The 20365-nt window shown below is 33.4% G+C and overlaps 1 protein-coding gene across 1 annotated transcript; it reads left to right on the top strand.

Annotated features, from left to right (window-relative positions):
• Positions 1–379: 379 nt before the first annotated feature.
• Positions 380–20194, top strand: LOC105767441 (uncharacterized). The gene is made up of 48 exons (XM_012586974.2): positions 380–635; positions 945–1131; positions 1555–1626; positions 1719–1787; positions 1870–1941; positions 2034–2105; positions 2199–2270; positions 2362–2433; positions 2519–2590; positions 2742–2813; positions 2906–2977; positions 3555–3623; positions 4065–4130; positions 4515–4580; positions 4687–4722; positions 4843–4883; positions 4987–5363; positions 5439–5634; positions 5978–6124; positions 6238–6356; positions 6462–6672; positions 6905–7142; positions 7416–7566; positions 7732–8084; positions 12947–13095; positions 13385–13568; positions 13894–13965; positions 14067–14135; positions 14219–14290; positions 14385–14456; positions 14563–14634; positions 14721–14792; positions 14876–14947; positions 15090–15161; positions 15263–15334; positions 15644–15712; positions 16140–16205; positions 16631–16696; positions 16808–16843; positions 16963–17003; positions 17110–17486; positions 17558–17753; positions 17927–18073; positions 18207–18325; positions 18431–18641; positions 18873–19110; positions 19384–19534; positions 19700–20194. Exons 1-48 carry the CDS (start codon positions 497–499, stop codon positions 20057–20059), a joined length of 6096 nt encoding a protein of 2031 aa, XP_012442428.2. The 5' UTR covers positions 380–496; the 3' UTR covers positions 20060–20194.
• The last annotated feature ends 171 nt before the right edge of the window (positions 20195–20365 follow it).

The following is a 20365-nucleotide window of genomic DNA, read 5'->3' as shown; positions in this document are numbered from 1 at the left end:
ACGTTACTCAAATACTCTGGTTTCAATGAATTCGGGGAGGGTTATGTTTTTAATGACTGGGGTCTTGGTCAACTGATGAGTTAGGTAGGGTGAAGTATGAATTTATTTAATCTAAAAATCATAAAAAAAAATGTGATGTACACGGACAAAGACTAAAAGAAAATTTGGCCATCAATGGTCTGTCTTTTAACCCTTAAATTTAGTATTTATTATTTTTCCAAATCCTTGACTAGTGGACAATTCATAAACTATAGGCATGTGATAATTGACTCTTCTCCTTTACAATAAAGAGTGGGGCCTCACTTTATTCTATAAAATTTTATTATTACTTTATTAGTTTTTTTTTCTATGAAATGGAAATAAGTGGTAATTTTTTACTTCATTGCACCTTTTTTGACATGACAGCACTTTTCTCCAACTGATCTTTTCCACATTTCCATCATTGAAATCATGAATGTCCAAGTAAGAAGATTGCTTCATTTCATTTAAGATAAACATGGGCAGACTTGCTACACGTCCTTCAACCATGAAAATACTCTTTGGGTTCATGATTCTTACAGTCTTGATGCTCATTTGCATGGAACCAAACCAAGTTGAAGCCCAAGTGGAGCCGCCCTATCCTCCAGGTTATGAAGGTAAGTTAGCACAGCTTTGCAACTTCTTTCTTGCTTCAGGTTGTGTTAAAGATTAACAGTATTTCTTTACTAGCTGATATTGGAAATTTCCTCTTCATATTCCGAGACTTTACTCTGTTCCGGTCCACTTTTCTTTTTATTGTTTCTTAACTAATCTCAACCAAACAGTAAATTGCAGGTTTGGTTCATTTGAGTATGTGCTTGAGTGTTTAGAATTATCCTGTGATTTGCTTGTAAATTTGTACCAACCCAATTCTACTTCCTCCAATTGCTTCTCAAATATTTGTTCTTTTCTTTCTGGGTTTGCAGTAAGAGCTCTTCGTGAGATAGCAACAGAACTTGGGAAGAAGGATTGGAATTACAATGAAAACCCTTGCAACAATAAGTCGAGTTGGTTTACTCCACCGCCGCCGCCAAATGTGCCTGAGGCCATTAACAACAGTACTGTCACCTGCAATTGCTCCTTCCCCAATGGTGAATGTCATATTGATGGCATGTAAGTCCTCACTGATCATAATAAAATTGATGCTTATTTTAATTTCCTTAACCATAGACAGTCCTCTTTCTTTTTATTTTCAGTATGTTAACTTTGATTTCTGTATCAGTGATTTGCTTTGCTTGAATTGTCCATTTTGATTTTAGCACTATGAAATTATTACCATAGGCAAATAGAGTAAGGGTGTGCCTCATTCAAGATGAATGGCTGTATGAGTATGGCTTCGAATTCGGATACAAATTTATCCCAATTAATTATCTCAGTCATTATATAATATCAACACTGTCATTTTCTATCACTGAAAGGGGTCTTTGAATACTTTTTCTGCAGCAAAAATTTCTCTCCAAACTATTGTGTGAGAGAAAATATTTCTGGAATTTTGAATTTGACATGCTTCTAAAAACTTTGTATTCATTGGAACAGCTACCTTTTGGGGCAGGATCTTGATGGTGTTCTACCTCGCTCACTTGTCAAGCTATCATATATTAAAGTATTGTAAGAAAAAATGATACAATTGATGATTTTACTCTTTAACCAGCAAATAAGCTTCTATCTTTCTTTATAACTCCTCTTTCTGTTGCTTTTAGGGTACTATATCTCAACTATCTTAATGGCGAAATACCACGTGAATGGGCTGCTCTGAAGTTGGAGACACTGTAAGCTACTAGCGCATTTCATGTTTATCCTGTTTAGAAGAAGCTTATTTTCATTCAACTGATAGCAATGGATACATTTCAGGAGTGTTGCTATGAACCGCTTATCGGGGCCAATTCCAAGCTATTTAGGAAACATAACCTCTCTAAAATATCTGTATGACTCGCTTGCCTATGTTTTCTTTAGCATTATTTTTTTCCTTTTTCCTTAAATGCATTATAACGTTTCTTTTAGTATTATATTTTCAGGAGCCTGGAGAACAACCTGTTTTCTGGAACTATTCCTCCCGAGTTTGGGAAATTGGTCAACCTGGAAAACCTGTTAGGCTTTCTTTTCACTTTTAGATATTCGTGCATGACTTATCAGTCTACTTCTCTATGGTTGGCCTGATTTTGCCTCTTTCCTGAATTCAGTACTCTTAGTGCTAACTATCTCGTCGGAAAGTTTCCCTCATCCCTGGCTAATCTGTCTAATATAAAAGAACTGTAAGTGTTTTCACTTTTCAACACTATCTAGTGTTTACTGTTAATAGGGCTAGATTTGTTAATACCCTGCTTTTATGCAAGGTATATGCAGTAGGATTAGCAGTAACAATTTCTCTGGTAAGATGCCCGACATTTTTCAAAGTTGGAAGCTACTTGAGAAATTGTAAGCACCTTTCTGTCTCAACAGCTTCTCTATAGCTCTTTATTGAAAGTTTTTTTGGTGATGATTTGAATTCTTTTGCTGACAGAGAGATTCAAGCTAGTGGTTTTGAAGGGCCAATTCCTTCAAGCTTAGCACTCTTGCATAACTTAGTGGAACTGTGAGTTTGTCTTGATCCCTTTAGATTTTGTAGCCCTTCATTTCTATAAATGATTTAACGTAATCTGGGTTCATTACAATGTAGATGCTAAAATTATTGAATTGGGGTCCTTTTCTATTTTAACAACTCTTTATGATGCTATATATTTCAGAAGGATCAGTGACTTACCTGGAGAGGGTTCAAAGTTTCCGAACTTAAAAAATATGAAAAACATGTACAGATTGTAAGTCATTCCAAGGCTTGCAAAATTCTTCAAGGTCATATTAATCCCCATTTTTTATAATTGTGCTGACATGACGGGGGCTCATAACGCAGGATATTACGTAGCTGCAACATATCTGGACCAATCCCTGATTACATATGGGAACTTTCGCAACTGCAAATTTTGTAATTTTTCTGTTCTTATTCATCTCATTTTTCAGTATTTAAGTCAATACTAGGAGCAATTGTGTAGATTTGCGGAAAAGGTTTGTCATGATATAAATGTACAATGTTCATGTGTACGAGCTCAGTTCTTCTGTGACTAATGTCTGTTTATGTTTCATATTTACAAAGATTTTTGTACAAATCCATGTAGAGACTAGAGCAGCAATCTACTTAAAGAGGTGTTTCACAATTTTGCACTTATTGTATCAATTGCCATATCACATTAGGTACAACGGTGCTAATGTTGACTGATTCTATAATATTTGTAGCAACATCTTCACCAGTTTAATGGAATGCTATGATTTTTCATTCATTTTTTTTACAAGTTGAATATTTAGAATAGCGTACATGAATCTGCTATAATTAGCATCTTGAAAACTTCAACATCTGATATGTTGCTTGCTTTCCATGAAGTCTTTCTTCGTAAATGCACTCATCATATATTTTATGGATTTCAAATTTCCATTAATCAATCATTTTCAGAATTTATATTTGGATGGTGCCTAAGAATTAGCTGTTTTTTTTCTATTTCTTCCAGAGATCTCAGCTTCAACAACTTGGAAGGTAACATTTCAGAAACTGAAGGCCTTACAAGTACGCAATACATGTAAGTGCTGAGTTTTTAACATTTATTCATCCAAACCTCAGAATAACCAATCTGGAGAACACCTAGGTACATTATACTCTTGAAATAATACTCGGTCTAGGTAGATTTTTTTTATCATTTAATAAGATATTTATTGAAAAAGAAACAGTATTTAATCAAAAGTTCCTATTTTATTAGACTTTTTAATCCTTATGGTAATAGAAAACATTTCCATTTGTTTATTTTATCCGAACAGTGTACATTTTGGAAAATCATGGATAACATCAAAATAAAACTCGCTTGCTCATACTTTCACAGCTTCAGAATCAGGAATCTGCATGCATTACTATCCTTGTATAAGACCTAAATTTGGTTGAACTTATTTAAATTTAAGTTTCAGTTGTAACCTTTCAATATGGTTCCCATAAAAGTGTTTAATTCTGAGTGTTGCTTACTGATTAGGTATCTGACACACAACTCGCTTAGTGGGCACATTCCAAATTGGTTGAGTATTAGAGACAGCCGCTAGTATGTCAACTATCTTTCTTTCTCCTTTTTTTTTTTTTTTTCAATTTGATACATGATTATCTGTTATTTTCTGCATTTTGTTAACTGATGCTTCGAAGAATATTTGTAGTATGATTTTTACTGGATTCGATCTTAAGTTATTTACAGCCACTTAAGGATTTTCTTCTTTTGACAATCTTAAGGATATACTTCCAAACTACCTGTTTCTCTTCTAAAGATGCAAAATGACCCACATTATCCATTTTGTAGCTGCTCAAGAGTACCATTCCTGGAAACATGTCCTGTGTAACTTATTCCAGTTATAACATTGTTATTTTTAATCAAAGTCAATGTACCTTAATGTTTCAAGTCTAATTAGTAATAATATATTATACTTTTTGGCAGCCAAATAGATCTTTCTTATAATAATTTTACTGAAAGCTCTGACTCGTCTTCTTGTCGGGAAAATCTGTAAGAAAAAATTCCTCTTGGCTTCCTATGCTGTGCACGTATTGCTTTTGCAAATTTTTGTAAGATGTTTTGAAATATTAAACTGATTGGTCTGCTGCTTCATCAGAAATTTGTTCAAAAGCTTCTCAGGAGGCAAAACCCTGTAAGTTTGTATCTTATTGAGCAAAAAAGTTACCATAGCTTTTTTAGTTATTTCTATTCTTTCCCTTTTGATCACTCATTAACAAGACTAATGCTCCTTTGCCTTACTACTCTGATGTAGAGGACTAGATAACTGCCTGAAGAACTTTCCTTGCTCAAAAGGTAATCTTTTTGCATTAAATGCACATCTGTAGACTCTAAAAACATGTTTCACAGTAAGATTTTATCCTGATCAACATTGAATGTATCTATTCGTTCTTGATAGATTGGTATTCAGTAAATATAAACTGTGCTGGAGGAGCAACAACGATTAATGGCATCGACTATGAGGGTGATGAAGACTTAGGAGGTCCAGCAAAATATTTTCCCCTCAGAGAGACTTGGGAAACTAGTAGCACGGGGCTTTTCTGGGATACCGATGTTACTTCAGGGGACTTTATAGCACAAAACGTTTCCATTCTCAGAATAAAGAACTCCGCATTATACACAAGAGCACGCCTCTCTCCTCTTTCTCTGACATATTACTTCCGTTGCTTAGCAAATGGAAATTATACGGTTACACTTCACTTTGCGGAGATAGTTATCAGAGACAATAGATCCTATCAAAGTCTTGGAAGAAGGATATTTGATGTTTATGTCCAGGTATTCAATAATGTTATATATGAAGTGTAATTTGCATGTTACTGAAGCTGGTTTGATTGAATAAGTTCCTTTCAGGAGAAACTAGAATTGAAAGATTTCAATATTCAAAATGAGACAAAGGGTGTCGATAAAGCGGTTGTAAGGAAAATTAAAACGGTTGTCAGTGACAAAACTTTGACAATACGCTTTCACTGGGCTGGGAAAGGGACAACTGCAACCCCAAGAAGAGGAACATATGGGCCCTTGATATCAGCTATTTCAGTAGACTCTGGTAAGATCTATAATTAAAAAAGCCATTCATTCTTCTTAGGTGCTTGTTCAATCTCTCTGTTATATTTAGGAACTTCTCTTAATTGTCAAATTTGTTTAATTCAAAGTGGATTAACATGTACATGATGTGAAGCAGCTGAAGGTAGTAGAACCTTACTGTGAACTGATATAGCATAAGAAACAATTTATGTGCTTAAATTTTCACGAAAGGAAACTTTAAGCATCCGATACCATCATAAGTACTTAAATTGTCGGATAAGTCATAACATTTTTTACTGCCATATGCACATGCAGATGAAGTTTGAGAATAACTGTTTGTACCTTTTCTTCCCTTTTGTTGGTAGATCACAAGCCTCGAGTTCTCAATTCATGGGAAAAGAATTTGAAGTTCGTAGTGGCAGCTGTTGTTTCTGTTCTGTGCCTGATTTTGGTAATCTTAGGCATTCTATGGCGGAAAGGCTATTTTCAACCCAAGCCATCAAGGGAACAAGGTACTCTAACAAACTTCAGTCTACAATTTTATGCTTTGAAATAATTTCTCTTATGCATGGTTTTCAAGCTTATTGAATGTGTAATTCAATTGGTTCCCTCAATCTTGTCCAAGTCTTGAGGGGGTTAGATCTGCAGACTGGCTTTTTTACCTTCAGACAAATGCAAGCTGCTACAAACAACTTTGACGCTGCAAATAAAATTGGAGAAGGTGGTTTTGGGGCCGTCTACAAGGTACCTGCATCACTTGCTTTTTCTTTACTGAATTTTTGATGTTTAGGAGTATGCGTTATGTGATGAAATATATCACTAAAGTTCTATGTCATACCTCTGCTATAGGGCGAATTGCTTGATGGCACCATAATTGCGATTAAAAAACTTTCTTCAAAATCAAGACAAGGAGATCGAGAATTTTTGAATGAACTAGGCATGATTTCAGGATTACAACACCCGAATGTTGTTAGATTGTATGGATGTTGCGTTGAGGGAACTCAGCTGTTATTGGTATATGAATACATGGAAAATAATAGCCTTGCACATGCTTTATTCGGTAAGCTTAATGTCCTAAACCCCTTTTATTCCTCCTTTCTTTGATGGTTCTGAAATTGGAACCATATAAGCAAGTGTTCTTCTCCTCCTTTGAACACTTTCATATCCCCACTAGAGAAGAAAATGGTGATGTTGATTTTATAACAGTTATAGAAAGAAAAGGTCTCAACACTATGTATTGACAACTGTATGATGAATTGAATTTCACTGGATTGGCCTGTGTCATTGAATAGGTCCTAAAGAAAGCCAGCTGAAATTAAACTGGCCTACTAGGCAGAAAATTTGTCTTGGCATAGCAAAGGGCCTAACTTTCCTGCATGAGGAATCAAGTTTAAAAGTTGTACATCGAGACATCAAAACCACCAATGTGCTACTTGATAGCGATCTCAATGCTAAAATCTCTGACTTCGGTTTGGCCAAGTTTGATGAGGAGGAAAACACCCATATTAGCACCAGAATTGCTGGAACTATGTGAGCTACTTCTTTCCCTCTGTTTTCATCTGCTGATCATCACTGCATATTTTAGTTGAACCTAACAACGCAATAGATTTGTGAAGCTGCTACCATCGTAGACAAAATAATACGTACATTCTTGAAACTGTAGTTTCTGCAAATAGAATGATGCATCAATTTTTAAACTATAAAGCAATAAAAATGAGATCAAAGCCTCCAACCTTGCTTATGGGAAGGTGAACGAAGTTGATATGGATGAGAATGTTGCGCTTAAAGCTCCTGTTTTTGCAGAGGATACATGGCCCCTGAATATGCATTATGGGGCTATCTCACCTACAAGGCAGACGTTTATAGTTTTGGGATTGTTGCATTAGAGATTGTTGCTGGGAAGAACAATACAAAATACCGACCTGAAGAGGATTATGTATGCCTTCAAGATTGGGTAAGATATGATCCGTGTTTCAAGTTATAATTTGAGAATATCATCATAGAAATATCCATGTAGTTGTAACTGAGTCTGATGGGTGGGTTAAACGTGTGCAAATTCATTAACGCCTTTCTCCAGTTAATTAATCTAATGTTGTATTATGTCATCAATCTATTTCAGGCTCTTGTTTTACAACAAAAGGGAAACTTAATGGAGCTGGTGGATCCTAGGTTGGGGACGGAGTTCAATGAAGAAGAGGCAATTAGGATGACAAAAGTAGCCTTACTCTGCACTAATTCATCCCCAGCACTTAGACCAACCATGTCTGAAGTAGTAAACATGCTTGAAGGTCGAACCCTGGTTCCTGAATTAATCTTGGACCCAAGTATATTTTCTGATGAGTCGAGATTCGGAGCAGTAAAAGACCAATTTAATCGAATGCAATCTCGGAGTAGTAAAACCACCACGATTACTCAGTCATCGGATTCAACTTCAACAGTATGGATTGGCTCTTCCTCAACACTTGTTGAACATCAATGAAATTCAAAGCAAACTTGATTGATACTTTAAAAACAATAAAAATTAGTAAAAACTTGGTTTTAAATAGAGTTCGGGTTCGAATTCCATAGATAATATGATGGTGTTGCCTATAATGATGGACAAAGGCTCTCCCAAAATTTTTATTTATCAAATTCCTTCATTGAATAAGCAAACTCATTTTAGAGAAATATCGTAGTTGTATTGAAGTTAGTTTAAAATATAGAACGTGTAATAACAATATATTGCAAATAAAAAAATAAAAATAAAGAACACAGAGATTTTTACGTTTAAACTCTTTCGGAAAAAAGAAAATTTACTATGTCAAATTCGAATGATTTCAAGAGGAGTTTTGACTACATTAATTTATAGGTTGAAAAACCTAATTCTAATCAAAGTCAAATATATTAGGTTAATAAATACTAAATATATTATACTCATAAATATTAAATCTTCTAAAAGAAGATATATTTTATTTAACTTGACTTACAAGCAATCTTTTAGAATTTAGGTCATACAACTCTAACATATACAGTTTCTTAATTATGTGACAAAGTTTGCACATAATTTTGTGTTCCTGATTGAAATTTTCACGAACAATCCTCAATGTTCTATGTTTCTATGTTTTAAGATCATGGGTTTTAATAATGATAACCACACTCACCTCTGAATTCCTCCTCTCTCGTTTGAGGAAAATGTAGTAGTATGTGGTTGGGAAAAATGTAGTAGTATGTGGTTGGTTTGGAGTTTGGTATGATTAGGGGTTTCCTATATTTCTTTACCTTTGAGGTGTTCCAGCTTGAGTATGCCATGATAGTGTGATGAGCTAGCTCAATGGCAAATTTAATGACTGTGATCGGGTTTTAGGAGCCTTCTTTAAACAAGATCTTAAAGCTTCACAAGATAATGACAAAACTTGTGAATGTCTCTCTATTGCTTGTCATTTAGTAACTTATCTGCTTTAGGTGTAACACTCCTAACCCATATCCATATTCAGAATAGGGTTATAGAACATTACCAAAATTTACAAATTAATTTACAGACATTTCATTTCATCAAGCATTCATATTTAAAATCGATAAAAATCAAAACATTAATGAGCTAACGTTGGCCAATTTTACTCATACATGTCATTATAACCAGAATCAAAACATCCAAAATTACCGATAGAATTAATGGATAGTGTGATAAACATTCATACATCCATTCAATGCATTATTCCCCTTTTTATCAAATATATCAATGTTTCATCAATTTTCATACAATGAACATTCAAATCATATTCACATAAATAACATACATTTCAAGCATTTAAGAATATAATTCAAGTTACACGAACTTACCAGACTAAATTGCAGAAATACCAAAAATTGAGGGACATTTTGGTAATTTTCTATTTTCCTCGAATTTCCACCTGATCATGATCTAAATTAATATTTCATTCAATTTATTAATTTAAATAATAAAACAATTCATTTCATGCAATTTGGTCACTTTTTGATATTTTATCAATTTACCCTTAAAATATTACTTTTATTCAATTTAGTCCTTGAACCTAAAACATACAAATTGGCCATTTTAATGAAAACTCATGCTAGTTGAATAATCATTTATTTCCCCCCTCCTCCTCTCCATTCCACATCCTTAATGTATAATATGCTTATATGTAACATTATCTATAATTCCATCATTTATTTATATAAAATTATTTATATCTTGAGCTACGGAACTTCAAATATCTTCTTACCATAAAATTTTCAGAATTTTTGGTTTAGCCAATAAGTACAGTTTATTCTTTAAAGTCACTTCTGTTCTGCTGTCTGACAGTTTCGACCCTTCTTCACTAAAACTTAATTATCTCTTTGTACAGAATTCGGATGATGTACCCGTTTATTTATCCTGAAAATAGACTCATTAAGGATTTTAAAAATATAAAATGTAACCCACAATTATTTTTTACAAGTTTTAATGATTTTTCTAAGTCAGAACAGGGGAACCCAAATTCATTCTGACATTGTCTCACAACATTTATTATATCTCATAATTTGCAATTCCATTACTTACACCGTTTCTTTTATGAGAAACTAGACTCAATAAGCTTTAATTCCATATTTTATTCATACTCTAATTCGATTTCCACAATTTTTAGTGATTTTTTAAAGTTAGTCTGCTGCTGCTGTCCAAAACTGTTTCTTATAACTTATTTTACAATTTAATTCCAACTAAGTTTACTTACTTTCCTAACTCAATTCATACTTCTTTTCTATTCAAATTCCATCCAAACTCAAATTTAACTATTAAATTTTCAGCAAATTTTCCTAATTTCAAATTTTTCTCAATTTAGTCCCTACTACATAAAACTTATAGCTTACTTTTCAATTTAATCCTTTTATCAATTCTAACTTGAAATTCATTCGATTAAGTCCCTAATTCATGTTTTTGTTCAACATAAACTATACTTGAGAACCCATAAACTTTCAATATGTCAACTTAGTTTCATCAAAATCTTATTCTAAAGCTTCTAAAATATCAAAATTAAAAGAAAAGGACTTGATTGACTTACCAAAATAAGCTCCAAGCTTCAAATCTCTAATTTCCCCATTGTTCTTTTCTTTTCCTTATTTTCGTTGTTTCTTCTCTGTAACTTTCTTCTTCCTTTCCCTTTTTTACTTTATATCTATATATATATATATATATATAATTAATAATAATAACAAATATCTAACTAATAAATAATACATATATTACAAATGTATACAAATATTTTTTTACACTTGTACTTAATCTTTATCTTACACCTGTCATGAATTAATTTATTAGTTACATAAAATCTTATAATTTAATTATTTATCAAATAAATATCTTTTACATAATGATAATAAATAAGTAAATAAATATCTATTTAATAAACAATATAAATATTACACTTGTACATTTACGTATTATTACACATGTGTTTTATCATTACCATCCATTTGTCATATTTTAATTTATTTCATAATATAATAACAATAATATTAATAATAACAATAATAATAAAATAATAAAATGTCATTTAAAATTCAATTGAAATATTAATAAATTAATATCTATTTATTTATTTAATCTAAAATATTTCCATCATCGTTATTTTCTAGATTTCTCTTTATTCTAATTGATCATTTTACCCTTTAGATTTTTAAAATTCCATCCTTAAGTCATCACTTAATTTGGTAAAGTTATAATTTAGTCCCTCATAATTCTTCATCTATTCAATTTGGTCTCAATTCATCCATTTTCCTTAGTTTCTAGATTATTCCACCCTTAAAATATTTACACTATTGGTCTTTCAACTTTTTATATTTACACTTTAACCCCTCAACTTTTGAGTATTTACTATTGGATAACAAAACTTTTCTCACTTTTGCAATTTAATCCTTTCTTGAATTAATATGTCATAATATACTTCCCAATGTTGCCATAACTCAAAATTACCCTTTTTAGCACTTTATTTCCTTATTTTACTATATCAGAGATATTATCTTACTTTTCTTACTGTAGAAATTTTCGGGGTATTACATTAGGATTGCACAAATTCACTCGTGAATTGAGTTAGTGTTTAGGCAACACGTTTGGATTCCTATAGAGGAATCAAACCACACCGCTCTTGTAAAATTGCATCCCTAGAACAGATGATCTATATCCTCGCACTCTCCTTAATAGAAAAAGTTGCTCAAAAAGTAATAAATCTGGATTTCTTTGCCCACTTTTTTAATTGTGAGACAGTGTAATTTATTTAAAATAAATTATGAATATAATCATCAATAAATTGAGTTTAATATCAATAGCATCAATACCACAATTTACTTATAATACACTTATTAAAGTAAGATACATTTATATTTTACTCTTTTAAAAAAGTTACCCACTAAAATAATAATTTATATTAAAAACAATCATTTGGAAAATAAAACTATTTTTAAAAGTATTTTTCACTCTGATATGGAATCTAGTTTTCAAAAGCCCAAACCCGCACACAGAATTTTTTCTCCAGGTGACCGCTAATCCCGACAAACCAAAAGTTGTCTCTGCGAAGCTACATTACAATTTCCCTCTCAACTAAAGGTAATTATTATTTTAAAAAAAATCACCAAGTCAACTGTCGCCTAAAGATATATATTGAGGGAGAGGAGTTGGACTTTCTCATAATAAAAGCATGTCATGATGGAAAAGAAAACTTACTTCGAATATCAATAACAAAAAAACTTTCTCATGATTGGCAAAAATAAAAATAAAAGATCTCACTCTGCTTTTAACACCGATATCCTGTACGTATTAGGACAGCAAATTCCTCAATTATATCCTAATGCACTTTCTAAAAACTTTTTAACATTACTATATAATAATGTCTAAACTCCCTGGTAGTATCTTATCAAAATAGCCAACTTAATCTTTGGACTACCTTTTGTCTTAAATGAAGTAGTAGATTTTATATCTGATGCTTTTCATTTTATTTGTATTATTTCCAGATCCTTTGCAACTAGTGGACAATTCAAAAACTGGTAGCCATGTGACATTTGCTTCTTTTCTTTTTTTTTAAATTCACTAGTTGAGTGTTGGCACAAATTTCTCAATCGAAAACAGTAAACAATGACTTCATTTTGTTACTATAAACCTCCATTCCATTTTTTTTTCTGATTTTTTTTATAAAATGTAAATAAGTAAATTGATAAAGGACAGTCAACTGAACCATCATTAAAACCATAAATGTGTTAGTATTGGTATTTATTTTTCTCATGCAATTCAAAAGTTGGTAAGTTAAAGATCCGTAGCAGCATCAAAATGTTTAAGTGAAAGAAGATTGCTTCATTTGACGAAGAAAGAACATGGGAAGAGTTGCTCAGTGTCCTTCAACCATGAAGATACTCTTTGGGTACATCATTGTTACAGTCCTCTTGGTGCTTATTTGCATGGAACCAAACCAAGTTGAAGCCCAAGTGGAACCGCCTTATCCTCCCCGGTATGAAGGTAATTCAGTACCGTCTTGCAATTTCTTTCTTGCCTCGGTTTGTGTTAAAGATAAGCATTGTTTCTTAAGATCTCATTTCATGTTTTGGCAGTTTTCTCTTTTATTGGTTCTTAAGTAATCTGCATTAAACGGTATATTGCAGGTTTGATTCGTTTGCGTATATATGTCTTAAGAACTCACCCCAAAATATTACTCCAGTGATTTTCATGTAAATGTGTTTCAATCCAACTCAGCTTCCTCCAATGGCTTTCTTTTTCTTTTTTTTTCTTTTCCTTTCTGGTTTTGCAGTAAAAGCTCTTCGTGAGATAGCGGCAGAACTTGGAAAGAAGGATTGGAATTTCAGTGAAAATCCTTGCAACAATAAGTCAAGCTGGTTTACTCCACCGCCGCTACATGGGTCTCGTGCCGTCAACAACAGTACTGTCACCTGCAATTGCTCCTTCACCAATGGTGAATGTCATATTGATGGCATGTATGTCCTTAATGGTGATAAGAAAATTGATGTTTTTTCTAATTTCTTAACCATAGACCTAGTCCTCTTTCTTTCTTTCTTTCTTTTCATTATATTAGCCTTCATTTCTATAACAGTGATTTGCTTGAATTCCCCATAGGCAGATAACTCATTCAAGATAAATTACTGTATGGCTATAGCTTCAAATACGAATACAAATTTATCCCAACTAATCATTTAAGTAGTTATAGAATATGAATGCTGCCATTTTATTTATTAGACAATATATTTTTGGAAATTTTGAAATGGACATGCTTCTAAAAAGCTTTGTATCCATCGGAAAAAGCTATCTTGTAGGGCAGGATCTTGATGGCGTTCTTCCACGCTCACTTGGGAAGCTATCATATATTAAGACATTGTAAGAAGAAAGTTACAATTGATGATTTTACTCTTTAACTAGGAACTGACCTTCTATCCATTTTAATTTTTTTTTTTTTTTTTTGTCTCTGTTGCTTTTAGACATCTCTATATGAACTATCTTAAGGGTACAATACCACATGAATGGGCTGCACTAAAGTTGGAGACGGTGTAAGCTACTAGACCACTTCATGTTTTATCCTGTTTAGAAGAATCTTATTTTCATTCAACTGATAAGAATGAATACATTTCAGGACACTTGCCATGAACCGCTTATCAGGGCCAATTCCAAGCTATTTAGGGAACATAACCACTCTAAAATATCTGTATGCCTCGGTTGCCGATGTTTTCTTGTGTATTATCTCTTTCCTTTTTTCTTTAAAAGCAAGATCTGGTTTCTTATTTGTGTTGTACTTTCAGGAGCATCGAGAACAACCTGTTTTCTGGAACTATTCCTCCTGAATTTGGGAGATTGGTTAACCTGGAAAACCTGTTAGGCTTCTTTCCCTGTTAGATATCCATGCATGATTTACCACTCTCTCTCACAAATATTTAGTATAGTATGGTTGGCTTGATTTTGCCTCTTTCTTGAATGCAGTACTCTTAATGCTAACTATCTTACCGGAAAGTTTCCCTCGTCCCTTGCTAATCTCTCCAACCTAAAAGAACTGTAAGTGTTTTAAGCACTATCTAGAGTTTACTGTTAATAAAGCTAGATTTGTTTACTACCCCTGCTTTTATGTGAGGTTTATACAGTAGGATTAGCAGTAACAATTTCACTGGAAAGATGCCCGACATTTTTCGAAGTTGGAAGCAACTTGAGAAATTGTAAACGCCTTTTTGTCTCTATAGATCTTCATTGAAAATTTTGGTGATGATTACATCATAAATTTGAATTCCTTTACTGACAGAGAGATTCAAGCTAGTGGTTTTGAAGGGCCAATTCCTTCAAGCTTAGCACTCTTGCATAACTTAGTGGAACTGTGAGTTTGAGTGTCTTATCCCTCTAAATTTTGTAGCCCTTAATTTCTATTAACATAATCTGGTTCCATTCCAATTTAGATACTAAAATTGCTGCATTGAGGGTCATTTTTAACATTTTTTTTATGTTGCAATATAATCCAGAAGGATCAGTGACCTACCTGGAGAGGGATCAAAGTTTCCGAACTTAAAAAATATGAACAACATGTACAGGCTGTAAGTCATCCACAGGCTTTCAAAATTCTTCAAGGTCGTATACTCATATTGATCATCCATTTGCTATAATTGTGCTCACATGATAGGGACTCATACTGCAGGATGTTAGGTGGCTGCAATATATCTGGACCAATCCCAGATTATGTATGGGAATTTTCGCGACTGCAAATTTTGTAATTCTGCTATTCTTATTTCACCTCAATTTTCAGTATTTATCTTTGTGCTGGACATACTATTTTGTGGGTTTAATAAATTTTTCATACTTCAATCTTTTTTAAAGAACATTTAGAATAATGCACATGAATCTGCGATGGTCAGCATCTTGAGAACTTAAAAATCTGATATGTTTTCTTGTTTTTCATGAATTCATTCTTCATAAATTGACTCATCTATATATTTGGATTTCACATTTCAATTAACCTATCATTTAAAATTTTATATTTTTATAACTGTGAAATAGTTGATTTGTCTATTTCTTCCAGAGATCTCAGCTTCAATAATTTGGAAGGTAGCGTTTCAGATTCTGAAAGCCTTACAAAAACACAGTACATGTAAGTGCGATGAATTCTTGAGATGTACTCACCCAAACCCAGATTAACCAATATGAAGATCCCTATGCATAGCATGCTATAGAAATAATACTCAATCTAGGTAGTGTTTTTGTTCTTATCATTAGTTCATCGAAAGTTCTAAGTTTATTAGAATTTTTTTCTTATGGTAATAGAGAACATTTTCATTTGTTTATTTTATATGAACAATGCACATTTTGGAAAATCATGGATAAGATCAAAATAAAACTAGCTTACTGATACTTTTACAACTTAAGAATCAGGAAGGAAATAACAAATCTGCATGCATTAATATCCTCATATAAGTTCTAAATTTGCTTGAACTTACTTCACTTCTAAGTTCCAATTAAATCCTTCCAATATAGTTCCAGCAGAAGTGCTTAACTGTGGTGTGCTCCTTACTGATTAGGTACCTGACAAAAAACTCTCTTACTGGGCGCATTCCAGATTGGATGAGTATTAGAGATAGCCGCTAGTATGTCTACTATCCTCCCTTATTATTATTATTGTTGTTGTTGTTATTGTTGTTGTTGGTGTTGGTGGTGGTGGTGGTGGCGGCGGCGGCGGCGCCGGTGGTGGTGTTGGTGTTTATATTTCTTAGCCATGATTATCCGTTTATTTTCTGCATTTTGTTAACTAACTCTACAAAGAATATTCATAGTTCTTAAGTTGTTTACAATCACTTCAGGACTTTCATTTTTGACAATCTTAAGGATATACTTCCAAACTACCTATTTCTCTTCAAACAATGCAAAAATAACCCAAATCCATTTTTTAGTTGCTCAAGAGTACCATTCTTGGTAACTTATGCTGGTTATAATATTGTTAGTTTTACTCAAAATTAATGTACCTTAATATTTCAATTCTAGTTGTTTATAATATATTATACAATTTTTACAGCCAGATAGATCTTTCTTATAACAATTTTTCTGAAAGCCTTCAGTCGCCTTCTTGTCGGGAAAATCTGTAAGAAAAACATCCTCTTAACTTGACTTCCTATGTTGTGTACGTATTACTTTTCCAATTTTTTGTAAGAAGCGTCGAAATGTTAACCTGGTTGGTCTATTTCTTCATCAGAAATTTGTTCCAAAGCTTTGCAGGAGGAAAAGACTTGTAAGTTTGTATCTTATTGCGCAAAAATGTTACCAGGCATTTTGTTTATTTTATTTTATTTTCCTCTTGATCACTCTTTAACAAGACTGATGCTTCTTTTTCATACTACTGTGATGTAGAGGATCGGATAACTGCCTGAAGAACTTTCCTTGTTCGAAAGGTAATTCCTTTGCATTAAAATGCAAATCTATAGACTCTAGAAACATGTTTCAAGTAAGGTTTTCTCATACTCAACATGAAATCTTTTTTTTTTTCATTCTTTATAGATTGGTATTCAGTAAATATAAATTGTGGTGGAGGAGCAACAACTATTAATGGAGTCGACTATGAGGCAGATGAAGACTTCGGAGGTCGAGCAAAATATGTTCCACTCAAAGAGACTTGGGAAACTAGTAGCACTGGACTTTTCTGGGATACCACTCCTACTTCAATGGACTTTATAGCTCAAAATGTTTCTGTTCTCAGAACAAACAACTCTGAATTATACACAAGAGCACGCCTTTCTCCTCTTTCTCTCACGTATTACTTCCGTTGCTTAGCAAATGGAAATTATACGGTTACACTTCACTTTGCAGAGATAGTTATTAGAGACAATAGATCCTATCAAAGTCTTGGAAGGAGGATATTTGATGTTTATGTACAGGTAGTTCATGTTAATATGTAGTGTAATTTGCATGTTATTGAAGCCAGATTGATCGAATAAGCTTGTTGCAGGAGAAACTTGAATTGAAAGATTTGAATATTAAAAATGAGGCAAAGGGGGTCGATAAAGCAGTCACAAGGAAATTTAAAACAGTTGTGAGGAACAAAACTTTGACAATACGCTTTCACTGGGCTGGGAAGGGGACAACTGCAATCCCAAGAAGAGGAACATATGGTCCCTTGATATCAGCTATCTCAGTAGACTCTGGTATGATCTGTAATTAAAATAACCCTTCATTCATTTTAGTGCTTGCTCAATTCATGGTTATATTTGGGAACTTCTATTCTTAACCATCGAATTTGTTCAATTCGAGGTGTGTTGACATGTTCATGACGTGAAGCAATAACGGAGTTGTCCTTTTTTGTCCCTTTTGTTGGTAGATATCAAGCCTCCAGTTCTTAGTGGCCGGAATAAGAATATGAAGTTCATAGTGGGAGCTGTTGTTTCTGTTCTGTGCCTGATTTTCATAATCTTAGGCATTCTACGGTGGAAAGGCTATTTTCGATGCAAGCCATCAAGGGAACAAGGTACTCTAATGGACTTCAATCTACAATTCAAAACTTTCAAATAAATTTATCTTGGAAGATTTAGTTGAATGAATGCGTGTTTTCCAAGCTTATTAATTGTGTAATTTAATTGGTTCCCCCAATCTTGTCCAAGTCTTGAGGGGGTTAGATCTTCAGACTGGCTTTTTTACTTTCAAACAAATGAAAGCTGCCACAAACAAATTTGACGCTGCAAATAAAATTGGAGAAGGTGGTTTTGGGGCCGTCTACAAGGTACCTGCATCACTTGCTTTTTCTTTACTGAATTTATGATGTTTAGGAGTATGCCTTATGTGATGAAATATATCACTAAAGTTCTATGTCATACCTCTGCTATAGGGCGTATTGCTTGATGGCACCATAATTGCAGTTAAAAAACTTTCTTCAAAATCAAGACAAGGAGATCGAGAATTTTTGAATGAACTAGGCATGATTTCAGGATTACAACACCTGAATGTTGTTAGGTTGTATGGATGTTGCGTTGAGGGAACTCAGCTGTTGTTGGTATATGAATTCATGGAAAATAATAGCCTTGCACATGCTTTATTCAGTAAGCTTATTGCCCTAAAACTCTTTTGTTCCTCCTTTCTTCGATGGTTCTGTGATTGGAACCATATAATGCAAGTGTTGTTTCCTCCTTTGATTACTTCTACATCCCACAAGAAAAGAAAATGGTAATGTTGATTGTATAACAGTTATGGAAAGAAAAGAATTGAACACTATGCATTGACAACTGTATGATGAATTGAATTTCACTGGATTGGCCTGTGTCATTGAATAGGTCCTACAGAAAGCCAGCTGAAATTAGACTGGCCTACTAGGCAGAAAATTTGTCTTGGCATAGCAAAAGGCCTAACTTTCCTGCATGAGGAATCGAGTTTAAAAGTTGTACATCGAGACATCAAAACCACCAATGTGCTACTTGATAGCGATCTCAATGCTAAAATCTCTGACTTCGGTTTGGCCAAGTTTGATGAGGAGGAAAACACCCATATTAGCACCAGAATTGCTGGAACTATGTGAGCTACTTCTTTCCCTCTGTTTTCATCTGCTGATCATCACTGCATATTTTAGTTGAATCTAACAAAACAATAGATTTGTGAAGCTGGTACCATCATAGACAAAATAATACGTACATTCTTGAAACTGTAGTTTCTGCAAATAGAATGATGCTTCAATCTTTAAACTATAAAGCAGTAAAGATGAGATCAAAGCCTCCAACCTTGCTTATGGAGAGGTGAACCAAGTTGATATGCATGAGAATGTTGCGCTTAAAGCTCCTTTTTTTGCAGAGGATACATGGCCCCTGAATATGCATTATGGGGCTACCTCACCTACAAGGCAGACGTTTATAGTTTTGGGATTGTTGCATTAGAGATTGTTGCTGGGAAGAACAATACAAAATACCGACCTGAAGAGAATTATGTATGCCTTCAAGATTGGGTAAGATATGATTCATGTTTTAAGTTATAATTTGAGAATATCATCATAGAAATATCCATGTAGTTGTTATTGAGTCTGATGGGTGGGTTAAACTTGTGCAAATTCATTAACGTCTTTCTCTAGTTAATTAATCTAATGTTGTATTGTGTCATCGATCTATTTCAGGCTCTTGTTTTACAACAAAAGGGAAACTTAATGGAGCTGGTGGATCCTAGGTTGGGGACGGAGTTCAATGAAGAAGAGGCAATTAGGATGGCAAAAGTAGCCTTACTCTGCACTAATTCATCCCCAGCACTTAGACCAACCATGTCTGAAGTAGTAAACATGCTTGAAGGTCGAACCCTGGTTCCTGAACTAATCTTGGACCCAAGTATATTTGCTGATGAGTCGAGATTCGGAGCAGTAAAAGACCAATTTAATCGAATGCAATCTCGGAGCAGTAAAACCACCACGATTACTCAGTCATCGGATTCAACTTCAACTGTATGGCTTGGCTCTTCCTCAACACTTGTTGAACATCAATGAAATTTCAAAGCAAACTTGATTGATACTTTAAAAACAATAAAAAATAATAATAATCTGGGTTTATGTATACAGTTTCTTTATTGTGACACAAAGTGTAATTTATTTGAAAAATGAATGAAATATGATCAATCAAAATTGGTCACGCATCTGAAAGTCAAAAGAGCATTAGTAGGGCATATTTTATCTGATAAAAATATCCCAAGGAAGACCAGTCAACTCAGAATCCTTTACTGTTCAGACACAACTCAAAAATTACGCGTTTTTCGCGATTATTGTAGTCAACTCAACATCCGCCTTTAGAACGAG

Source organism: Gossypium raimondii, chromosome 5 (assembly GCF_025698545.1).
Source record: "Gossypium raimondii isolate GPD5lz chromosome 5, ASM2569854v1, whole genome shotgun sequence".
NCBI lineage: Eukaryota > Viridiplantae > Streptophyta > Magnoliopsida > Malvales > Malvaceae > Gossypium > Gossypium raimondii.
This window is presented reverse-complemented; position numbering and strand designations above follow the sequence as displayed.